The 12,414-nt window shown below is 36.7% G+C and overlaps 1 protein-coding gene and 1 long non-coding RNA gene across 7 annotated transcripts in view; one reads left to right on the top strand and one right to left on the bottom strand.

Annotated features, from left to right (window-relative positions):
• LOC108746335 overlaps positions 1–12,414 on the bottom strand; it is a 19,760-nt gene that overhangs the window by 3,612 nt on the left and 3,734 nt on the right. The window lies entirely within an intron of this gene.
• Positions 1,936–12,414, top strand: part of LOC108746317 (glutamate receptor 1) — a 231,954-nt gene continuing 221,475 nt past the window's right edge. For 5 of the 6 annotated variants that reach the window (XM_018483019.1, XM_018483013.1, XM_018483015.1 and 2 more), the window contains exon 1: positions 4,780–5,062. In XM_018483019.1, coding sequence (XP_018338521.1) covers positions 4,825–5,062 — 238 coding nt within the window. In that variant the 5' untranslated portion in view covers positions 4,780–4,824. Of the gene's footprint in view, positions 2,005–3,485; positions 3,528–4,779; positions 5,063–12,414 lie in introns of those variants that run through there. The other variant, XM_018483018.1, reaches the window with a different exon arrangement.

A 12,414-nucleotide genomic window follows, 5' to 3' on the forward strand; every position in this document is an offset into this window, starting at 1 on the left:
TGATCGCGACAAGAATATACGAGTATGTAAGAACTATTATTCTCTAAGTGCTTGAAGATCGCAGATAATGCGGAGCATAAAATACGATTCGCTGTACGAAGTAATTTATCCTGCGATATATCGATTGATTATTAATATGTATTTACACGCATTTATTTCGAAACGTATGATATTTAATTAATCGTACGTAATAATATTTAATTTATCGTACGTATAATATTTAATTCTGATTGTATATTTATAAAGTATTCGATTGCTCTTAATTGAATTGACTCGCGTGATACTTTGCGGTATCAGAATAAAGTCGTTGACGCGAATCATTGAGGTTTTTGATTATTAACAAAATATCGCGACATCGGAATGGATTGACTTCAAATCGAGCAGCGTCGCGATGCGTTTAATCAGTGAGTTCAAATATATAACAACATAATTAATGTCGTATTCCTATATTTATCAACCGCTTAACAGAAATTCGGTATTCGTATATCAAAGCTTTATTAAATTTCATATTTCGAGACATATATATGTACATGTATATGCTCAATGAAAATCTATAATACAGCATGCTAATTGTTAAGTCGGTAAAGTAATCATTTCTTCAAATATTGCATTCCGTAGGCATTTTTAATCTTTATCTACATTTATTTGCTGATAACATCCTCTGAACATCAAAACAACGTTAAAGTAAATCGTTATTAAAGTTATTGATTGAAAAATAATTTTTAACAATTATTTTGATATCATTTTCATATCATGATGATTTTTGTTCTGTTTAAAATGAAATAGTAATCGCTGTAAAATGTGGTGTGTACAATTATTTAAAGTATAGAAGGGGCATGAAAGTGCATCGGTCGCGACCCGGCGATGTACCGCGTGAAGTTGACCGCGCGTTTTACGAATTCCGCCATTTGCAGCACCTCCCCCACTTCGCTTTGCCTCACTTTGCCTCGCAACTCGCAACGCGTGAAGGATAAACGTATCGTACTTTATTCGTTCGTCCGCTCGTACTTTATTCGTGTTCTTCCTCTGTCAAAACGTAATACAGCACACGTCGCATGTGTAATATGTGCGATTGATGTCGGGAGTGTCGTGTAAAGTTCTAGACGAGTATCGTACCTATTTTTCATGCTCATCGCGCGAGATCGTAACCATGTTTTCACAAGTAAGTTCAGGTAATCTCGGCAGTATCGAGATTAGGGCTGCGTTCGCTTCAGTGCACACACCGTTAATCTTTTCGTCCTCGTTGTTTAACAAATATTAAACGAGGACAAATGATACAAACGTTGTGAATACGAAATTGAACGCAGCCTTAATCTCGATATACGACTACGATGTCGGCACTTTATTAATTGATGCGATCATAATTAGCATGATGTAAGAATGTAACATAATACCTAACAGCTGAATATAATTTCGGACTTAATTAGTGGGAAATTTCTAATAGCAGCTTTATATTGGCTTATAAATTTTATACATTTACGCAAATGTTCTACTTTAATATTCTTACATCATGATTAGCGATATCTCGCGGATTAAGAAATAATAAAAAGTCACGAAAATCTCCTTTCGCGAATAGAAAACCAAAGGGCAGCCACGTAATCCATCCGTCAGTAAATAAACGGCGCCCGCGCACATTATAGCATCCTCCACATTCGTACAGTTTCTTTACTTTATTCCTCTGTCGAAACGCAATAAAGTAAGCTTGTGACGCGTTGAATCGAAATACGTTTGATTAACGGGAGTGCCGTACAAAGTTTCGTGCGAGTGTCGTATTTTGATGATTATCGCCTGATTCATATTTTTTCGAGCAAGTTGAGCTAACCTCGGGAGTGCCGTGTAAAGTATCTCGCGATCGATCTTTAATCGATTCTAATCGATAATCGTAATTAGTCGTGTTTCGCGAACGAGTGTTGAATGTGTGAGTGCCATGAAGAAGCGACCGAAAGCATGAGAGGAGGAACAGGCCTGGGTGGTGGCATCGGGCATCGGCGGAGCAACCACCAGGTGAGCAACTTGATCATTCATTCTACTTGTTACTTGCGTAATTAACCATTGCAGTTCCCGCGATAGTCGCGTGATATATTCCATGCACCAATACACACTCAATATTATGTATTCATTGTGTTGTACAAATTTATATGTATGCGTGCATCTTAAACCAGTTCCAAATTAAGCAAGCAAGCGTGAACAAACACGAATAAACAACTCGCTTCAATTAATTCGAATAGCACTGCTGGTGCGGTGATACTGTTCGCATTCATTGGAGCGAATTGTTCATTCGTGTTTGTTGTTCTTGCTTGGTTGTTCCGAATCGATTTTAAAGATGTATGTGTCACAACTGAAAGCACTACCAAAAATATAAAAATTCATAGATCGTTCTGTTGTATTACGGGAATATCTATATAAAATTTGAGTACAATTCTCTTGGTTTACAAAGTTATTTCAATTATTTTATTTGCCTGGCTCTTATTTGCAAATTTAATGAAGAAGTAACATTACGAATTAAATTAAATTTTTTTATATGTATTAATGAAACTACTGAATATTCATGCAAAACTTTACTCGGATTTACTTACTTGTTTTAAAGTTATTTACCTAAAATTGTAGCAAAATATGGTAATTATTGTGCTGCATAAGTCATTAAAAGCTAAATAATTTGTTGTTCTGCTTCTTATAATTGAATTTCATTGTGTATCTATAACAAAATTTTTTTATAGATTTTTTTATAGATTCTTTTAGTTGACATTGTGCAATAAAAAAACATTCTTAAACATGTTAGTGACTTTAATTATGCGAAATAGAAATATTTAATAAAAAATAATTTTAATTTTTAAAAAGGACTTATTTCTGCAGAAACAAACCTTTTAAAAATTTATAAATAATAATCTGATTTTCTCAAAAAAGACTACGCTAGTTATCTCCGTGTCTTGATCATTAAATATTAACGTTTCATGAACATTGCAGTTCACGTTACTTATCAGGACATAAAGCAATCTGATACTGAATATCAGATTGCTTCTCGCTCTCAAAATGAAATAAACCACAATGTTCATGAAACGTCGGCATTTTATGATGTATTAAGAAATGGAGATAATCTGCAAATATGTATATTTATTAATGTTAATACTAATCAATAAAAATATACACATATATATGTTTATCAATTAATATATTTATATAGTCAAGTGTTTTTATGACAATTTCCTTTTTTTATATATAAAAATCAGATTATTACTTATTAAATTAAAAAAAAATTGTTTTTGTAGAAATTTAGCTTTTTAAAAATTATAATTATTTTTTATTTAAAAAATATATTAAGATTTTATTTGCACAGTAATTAATTTTGACTGACAATCATCATATAAATATTATTAAGCACTTAGATCCAGCTCAACTTTTATGCTCCTGTTTATTACTTTGTAATTAATTTTGAAATATTCATTATTTGAGCACTAATATAATTTAAATTTATTTGCGTTTTTCAGATTGGCATTTATGTTACAACTCCGCTGCTGCGCGTCGTACCCGTAAGTTAAATCAACATTTATTTTAATTTATATTGAATCTAGGAAAAATATACTATATACATATATATCTATATAAATGAAATATATTAAAAAGTGAAGAATTTAAAATCTTTTTCTTATATTTCATATTTTATAGATTCATTATCTTGTTGTTAGTGAATGGATTATGATATTTGTATAAAAATGATATTTGATAAAAAATATTTTAAATATAAAGAAAGCCAGATAAAAAAGTAATACCTGGTTAATAATGCGATTTGTACAAAGAATAATATTAGTTCAAAATTTGATAAACATATTATCATTTTTTTTACATTCTTTGCCAAGGACACTATAAATAGATTCTGAAGAAACGCATTGCATTTTAAAAGAATTCAATTAAGTTTAAAACTTCCATAAATTAAGTAAAAGACTTTTAATACATTTATTACATTTATTACATTTAATAATGTGGCTTGATTCTCTCTTTTCTACCAAGATTCAACTATATTATAATTGTGTGTATAAATTCATTTAATTTATACCGATTGTATATTTTGATAATATGATTTTTTTGTGTCTGGGTTGTCGTGATATTGCGCGGTCAAATTCAATCGGGTCGAGTCGGTCGCTAGTAAACTTGCAAAAGTATACTTGAGCTTTAATTTCGGCCTGTAGACAGTTATTTCAACGCGGTGTGTATCGGTAGGGTATCGGTGACGGTATCAGTAGCTGCGTAGCGCCAGTCAGCAGGTGCGTAGAATATTTCCGAGACGAACACGCGCGCCGCGACTATCGTAACATGCGCGTTAAACGTACGCTTCCACCCTGGAAGCCACCACTACCGTGGTGAAGCACGAGGGCGCGACAGAGAGAGAGAGAGAGAGAGAGAGAGAGAGAGAGAGAGAGAGAGAGAGAGAGAATAGAGCATAAAATGGTAGGAGGAAGGGAGACGAGAGATGCCAGAGAGAGGATGGAAGATGCTTGCGCTGGTGGTGGCGGAAGTCGCGACGAAGGGTACGGGTCCGGGGGTGGATCGAGAGCGAGAGCGCTGCAACGCGTCGGAGGAGGGCGAGAAACACGGCTGACGAGAGGGTGGCTGCTGGTTAAGGGGTCCACGAACCAGAGAGCGAGAGAGAGATAGAAAGAGAGAGAGAGAGAGAGAGAGAGAGAGAGAGAGAGAGAGAGGAGCGAGAGCAGAGAGTGGGAGTGGAGTTAGGGGGTGAGAGGACGAGAGGGATGCTGGGGCGGTTCAGGAGAGACCGAGTTCACGCCGAGTGGAATACGGTAGTTTGTGTCAGACCACGGAGCTCGGAAGATGCTCCCGGTTGTTTACGAAACGGGCGGACCACCCTCGTCGCGACGGCGGCGTCGCGCCACCGCGGTTCCTCTCGTTGTCGCCGCGTTGATCGTTTCCGGGAAAGCTAAGATAAACGCGAGAAACACTGGTGCCGCTAGAATCAGCAGACTAACATCTACCGCCACGATGATGACCATGGCCTTAACCGTCCTCTTGGTCCTGGTGCCCGCGGCGTTTCCTGAGAAGATTCCCATTGGTGAGCGTTGTTTATGTGTTGTACATCGTTAACGTTGTATATACGACGCCGAGAGTCCCGAGTGATACCGAACTTACAGCTATAGACATTTTGCGAGAGAGACCCGTCGAGTCGAGTGCTCGCCGGGCTCAACCTCGTCGAGCACTTCTGCCGTCGACAGAAGGGTTACTGAACTCGGGGTATACATAGCCACCGTGTGCAAACATACCGTTCGCTTATGTATTCTAAATACTCGCACGGCATGCTCCAGTAATAATATCGGTTTCTCCTCCTTCGGGGTAACATCACGTCGATTACGTTCAATAGAAAAATGCGCAAAGGCAAAATAAATAGCTTCATAGTAGGTAATGCATGACATCGTGATCGCTACCTCCTACCGCCATTATTTCAATTGGAGCGCACTTAATTACGGCGCTCGAATTCGCGCTCCATTGTGCGATATTTTAATGTTTGAGATAATATTTTTCTGCGCAATGGGTGATGCCAGTTACATGAGGAACATTAGTAGTAGAGAATAATAATACTGGAAAGAGCAAAATTCTATCGATATTATATGATGTAGTCAAAAGAACGTTTCCTATTTCACATGTTGTTTACGTTGTTGGTTGCGTAACAATATCATTATGGCATGAAAGCACACTCTGTAAAATAAAGTTAAATTTATTTTTTTTTTTATGTTTCAAACTTTATTATTACCGTTGTTTCTTTACAAAGATAGAGACAAATAACATTTTTTAAAACTAATTATTGCACAAAGAAAATATTTAAATTTTATGATATTTTTTTCATTTACACTTCGTTTTATTGTGACTGTATAATACAAGAAAATAATTGAAAAATGACATAAATCTAATCGATTTTTAATAAATAAATTGAATTATATTTATACCAATGTTTTTTTTATAGTATGCTTTTAGCATATTAATAAACGAATCATTAATTTCAATTATAACATTTCAAAATTATGCTCGTTATTTGTTTTAATCTTTTTTTTTATTTTTTTTTTGAAGTAAGAATATTATCTCTGTTTTTCTCTTTCAGTATATCGATTTTCATCGACACGTAGAAATTATTTCTTTGCACACGCGTATACATAAGTTCTCAAAGAAATTGTTAATGTAAAAATATGTCGGAATCAAGTCAGGAGTTATAAATTCTTCTCCATCTTAAAAAGGGAATCGAAAGAAAGTTCAGCTGAGGTTGTTTTCGAAAATCTCATGTTTCATAGGACGAGTTTCTTTTACATGAATAATTTAACTTGGAATAATATGGCTTCTATCAATCTCGTTTTACGATTTGAAAATAAAGAGGTACGAGGAAATAACAAGCTAAAAAGCAAAGATAGGGCAAACGATCGTAAAAGTTTCTCATTGGAGAACTGAACTTTGACATGTCGATTTCAAACTCACGCATGGACATTTTTTCGTCAGGTCGTGACCGAGTTTTATGAAAAAAACGCGTAAAGCGTTTTTGCAGGCGGCCAAAACGGTACTCGAAAAATATACAGACGGCATAAATACCGGGCACGGTTCCAGTCTGATAAATATTGGAAGCTTACAAAATATTTTTTTAATCGTTAGTAACATCGTTGAATGTTTAACTTTTTACGTACTTTTGCGATACGTTTATTTTTATTTCAATATACGACCCGTGTAAATATTATCGAGGTTCGCATCATTACCGATATTACAGGTACAAACAGTATTTTTCGCGACCATCTGTTTTCGACGGATATGATATTACGATATTTGATGTGTACTCAACGTGGTCACTACGTTGCAAGGGAATATATCGACACGTCGAGATTGCAGTACGCACAGTATGTATAATATAGTAATAGCGGTTAATCAATTGATTGTACCAGCACGTCTGTATTTGAAGCGTTTCAGCGCTATGTATAAATACTCGATATTTTTAATTCGATACACCGCTCTAGATCTCTGTAACAGCTTACATTCCATAACCGTATATTATCTTCTGTAGTCGAAAATTAATTCCGTCGATATTTACCGATCAGTTTGGATTGCGAAGCCATCATGTGTTATTCAGCACTGCAATTGCAACTGAATGAGAATTTACACGACTTATCTGTAAGCTTCGCCTATATCATTATGCCAAAATTAACCACGGTGTGCAGTAAACTGCTTATCATGCGCAAATCATTAAATTATGGCAAAACAAAGATCGTAATGTCATCAAATCCTTATCGAATGCAGATGCTATTAAATATTAGTCAAGTCCCCTTTATATTTTTAAACAAGCCAGCTGCATGGAAATAACGCTATATGGAAATAATACCGTAACGAATGAAGCAGTGCAATTTAATCGATTCTACGAATGTGCACCTGCCCTCTCACATCGCCCGAAAATCGAAGCGTATTGTAATTAAATCGAGTCATCAAAAAGCGTTTAGCCTGGTCCGTATGAATTGTGCAAAACATTACTGCTCCGATGGATTACCGCGCGCGAACGTTTACCATCGTTCTTCCGTTCTCATGAAATATTCCGCCTCTCACCAGGCACGTCGACACTCTTGTTCTCTTCCTTTCTTCTCCGTTGGCTCTTTCGTCGATCAGAAATCCTTCGAACAAAGTCCATTGCTTGTAGAACGATGCTCGTTTAAAAGCTTGACGGATTATCGCCGTTGCCAATTTTAACGGGCGCGGATGGTAGAGCCTCGATAGTAGGAAATAGAGAAACTAGTGGAACTAAAAGAGAAACAGGTGTATATCGGGTCGGGTATCGAAAAGGGAAAGAAAGAGAGTAAGCGAAAGATAAAAAGAGAGGGGGAGGGGGGAGAGAGAGAGAGAGAGGGAGAGAGAGATGATGATGAAGAAAGAGAAAGGATACGAGAGAAGCACGTTGAGCGAGTAGTGAATAATGAATGTCTATAGAAATGACGGCGTCTCTCTTCTGCAGTTATGCGAATAAGGAGAAACCGGGTAAGTCGACGAAAAGACGAGGAAGGTTGTGGCACGAGAAACGTCGACACGGGGGTTGTGGGTGTGGATGTTGCGGAAAGGGTTCGTTGCCTCGTTCAAATTATGCCGCACGCGCGAGTTGTTGCGTTTCTCCCCATCGTGCTCTGTCGTACTTGAAAGCCACTGCGTGGCGTATACTTTTGGTGAAATTATGCGAAAGGGATAGTGAAAATATCGGAGGAAGGTAGACGGTTGACCTCGATTTACGACACATAGGATATCAACGCTCCAGTTCATATTAACGCGATGTACACGCGCCGCGCGCTCACGTTTTTTCATTAAAGCTATAAAATTAATGCGCATGTAAGCGTGCAATCGCAAAAGAGTTTTAGATTTTGTTTTTCGCTTCTAGTTGTGCTATAAAGTTAATATTAAAATAGTATCACGCAATATCTTCCATACGCACATATAATATAAAGGATATTTTTCGCTGTTTAAGAGTGAATAAAAGTGAAATTAGCACGTAATATTCTTATCTATCATTTTCGCGTAAATACAAATGATAAAAAGATTACAAATAATAATGAAAAATTGTAAAGATTTTAAAATATTACATATCAATATTACATATATCAGATCGATTAAAGTTTTGATTAGTAAAAGAACATATTTACAAAATTTTAAATGTACCATATATTTTCCAAATGTAACAAAATTTCTCATATTTATTTCACGTATTCATTTATATGTAACTTAATTGACACCTTTATATGTGTGAAAGCTGAATATTTTGAGAAGTACATTTCTCTCGTGGGTAGGTACGTATATTTTAGAAGTACGTATATTTTTCAAAGAAGAAGTGTTTCATCTATTAAGCAGCGTTACACTAGAACTCGTGCTTGTAAAAAAATTAATTAAGAACTTTTTCAGTTGCGCAATTGACTTTTTTTTTCCGCCAATTATGAGCATTAATATTTTTTCGTGTCAGAAATCTTCAAAAGATTTAAAGAGTCGAGTTGATCTCATTTTTTTTACGTATCTTTAAGCCTTTGAAGACAGTCTTTGAAAACAAGAAAAGGAGACGATAAAAGTCTTTGTTCGAAAGAAGTTGACTCACTTACACAATTCAAATTAAAATCTTTTCCTTTGCATTTCATTTTGCATGACGTGTTTCACAATCTACAAACTTTTACAATGACCTGCAAAAAATACACGACTTACGTACATTTTTGCGTTGAAAACACTAAAAGTATAATCATTATTGATATTAGGTAGATTATTAAAGTACAATAATATTTTTCTGGCAAACTTTTATAGGTTTTTAAAAATAAGATAAGAGGGAAAAATATTTTTCTAACAAGCGGGACTAGCACACTTATCTCTTTCTCTCTTTCTCTTTTTGGATGCGTTGCAGATTATTAAAAGATTTAATCGAGTGACAGCGACGGAACTTTAAACGTTCTTGGTATGTGATTGATATATACTCAGAATGCGCATCCACTGGCCGTATCATGGTACACGGTTGAAGATACTGGCGTGCGATGCCTTTGTGAAGGGAGGCAAGGGCATCTACCACTCAAGCAGACCCGTCGGTCGCCTAATGCGATTAATAGCACGGTACTGCTAGACAAGGGAGACAGGACCCTGTGCCCATAGCCTTTCCATCGTGCCTTGCCTCGCCTTGCCTTGCATACTGTCGAAGAATTTGCCTTCCGTTGCTAGAGGTCGGCAGATAGGAAGGTGAAATTGAATTTTCGTGCGTCCGAGGTATTGCGCAGAGTTAAAACGAGAGTCGGAGAGAGAGGAAATTCTTGCTGCTGCATCGTTCAAGTATCCGCTATCGCCGTTTGAGACCGGCAAACGATTTAATGGTCAAACGGCCGAAATGAGGTTTCAAAACTATGCAGATAATTTTCTTACATCTCGATACGTCAAGAAAAGAGATGTTTAATTGCGTAATCATCGCGACTTATTATGCATATTTCATATTTCACTAAGAACACAACATAAAGGTCTGCTTAATGGACCATAATGGAAACTTTGTTAGAAAGCATTTAGAAACTTTGTTAATAATCGAGGTATTAAAATAGTAAATATCTTGAGACGTGAAATACAATAATTTAGTTGTACATTGATATTCTTACTGTGGAGAGGTATGGAAATTACTATTATTAGAAGGCCGACACAACAGAGTTACAAGAAACCAACAAGCGTTGTGACGTTCACTGTAAGAATTTTCCTATTATCCTTATTGCGATATCAGTAGTCAAAGGACAAGCGTTCGACGCAGGCACGTTGAAACGTCGGAATGTCTCGTGCGTGGTGCATCCGACTGCCAATTTATTGTTCGCATAATCGCGCGCAATCGGGCCGCCGTTATTCGGCGGCCGTGTAATGCCAAGCCGAGCTGCGCTGTGTTTCTATAATTGATGCATTGCCCTCCCTATTAGAATGACAAAACCGCTGGTTCTCGTATATGGTCATCGATGCGTATTCGAAGTCGAACACGACGCGCCGCTGCACGGCTATGCCCTCTCTGTGAATCGGTACCCTCCGGCACACCATCGGCATTCGTGCTTGCTGCACAGAACGTCCGTGTTCTGTGTATTAAAGCTATTAATATAGAAATTCGAGCCCGCAAATTTCCGAAATTCACCGCGGCCGAAGATTCCGCGGTTTCATTTCCACGGCGCAATTGTGTTTCAGTTGATTTGCTTTATCGGGGTATATTTCGAGACGCCGCTATCGATGAGCGGTCGCTCTCTTACGGTTAATTTGCTGTATTTTCAAATCGTCCATTTAACTAACAGGAGCAGAAATTATTACGTATGTGCAGAAAAACAAAACGCGTGTGCATGTTGTTTTAAATATGAATGTGTATTTGTTACCATGTGTCGCTGGATAAAGCGAATTATGTGGCTTTACTGCAGAATGAAAATATAAGTCGCCTGGTTAATCTGTGTATACGTACGTAACTCGGCGAGCACTTTCGTGACATCTCTATTAATTCCGATTATTATTTCTTCAGTCGCAATACAAGCGTTATGTGGTTCATTAGGACCTTATAAATCGTATTGTAGTGGTGAGTAAATAGGATTTTAAGTGAAGAACACTGATTTACTTCCGCTCGCTTCGATTTGGTCTACTAATTCTCTTGGACGCCGCGAAACAATTACTCTTGCGCCCCATGGCTATAATTTACTTGGATCGTGAGTTTTTAACTTCAATCCAATTTATTCTACAATCCTCTTTTCCTGACTACATCTACTATTAGAGGAGACGTTGTAAAACTTCATTCCTTGCAAAACTTTCTTACAAACGTTGAAAAATGCAACAATACATGTTTTCGTAACAATCGCGAAACTTTGCGAAAATCCGTTTAATAAACAATTTAGTATATTACTGCACACGATAGCAGGGCATTCGATTCATTTTAATGGGAATTATAACAATAAAATTGTAACAATACTTTGAAACGTATTCCGTATGACGTATTTGGATGCCTTGTGCATTTGTCGTATAACAATATACGCCGGTCTGGTTGTTGAGCATCAGTGTCGATGGAATGCATATCTATCCATGTCGGGGAATAACGTTACTCTACTACTGCCACGTACGCGCCCTACGATGTCATGCTGTAGACTGCACCCGCCATTACTATCGTTGCGGCAATGGCAGAAGCGTGGAAGCATCAGAGACGACCGCGAGTAATCCGATATTACCGAGCCGCTTTCCCTCGCGGAGCTGATGTGTCTTCATAGGAGACGTCGTAAGAGTTTTCAGCCAATAGGGGCTTATTGTTACGAAAAGCGTACTTACCATTGTATCCATACAACGCGCTCGCGCGGTATTACGTGTACCTTGCGTGTACATTTACATTGGGTAAAGGTGTAAAGTTAATTCCTTACTTGTGTTACATTATATTAAGATAATTATTCAATTGGAAAGTACGGTTTTGCTAAAGTATCGAAAAATTTTTAAAATTAGCTCGATTTACACATTTAAAAATAATTCTATCAGACATCTAAATAATTATGTAGGACGCTAAGCGTTGACGACAATACTGCAAAAAGTTTGAATATTCTAGCAACCAGTTTAAGTATCCTATATCATTATTTTGATGCTCTAAACGAAATTATTTTCAGATCTTTCTAGCTAAATTTTTCGATATTTCAGGAAATTCGTTCCCTCCGTGTTTCTATTTGATATAGGTATAATTTTTCTTTTAATTCTCGAATATATATTCTCTCTTGAAATTCTGGAATTATTTTTATTTTAGTTATTTAGAAATATTATTTGTTTTTTATAAATAAGAGAGAGAGAGAGAGAGAGAGAGAGAGAGAGAGAGAGAAAGAGAGAAGATGAACATCGTACACTTGGAAAATGAAAGCATATTAAATTTAACAGCTAGCTGTATCTTACGATATCTGA

Source organism: Trachymyrmex septentrionalis, unplaced genomic scaffold (genome assembly GCF_001594115.1).
Source record: "Trachymyrmex septentrionalis isolate Tsep2-gDNA-1 unplaced genomic scaffold, Tsep1.0 scaffold167, whole genome shotgun sequence".
NCBI lineage: Eukaryota > Metazoa > Arthropoda > Insecta > Hymenoptera > Formicidae > Trachymyrmex > Trachymyrmex septentrionalis.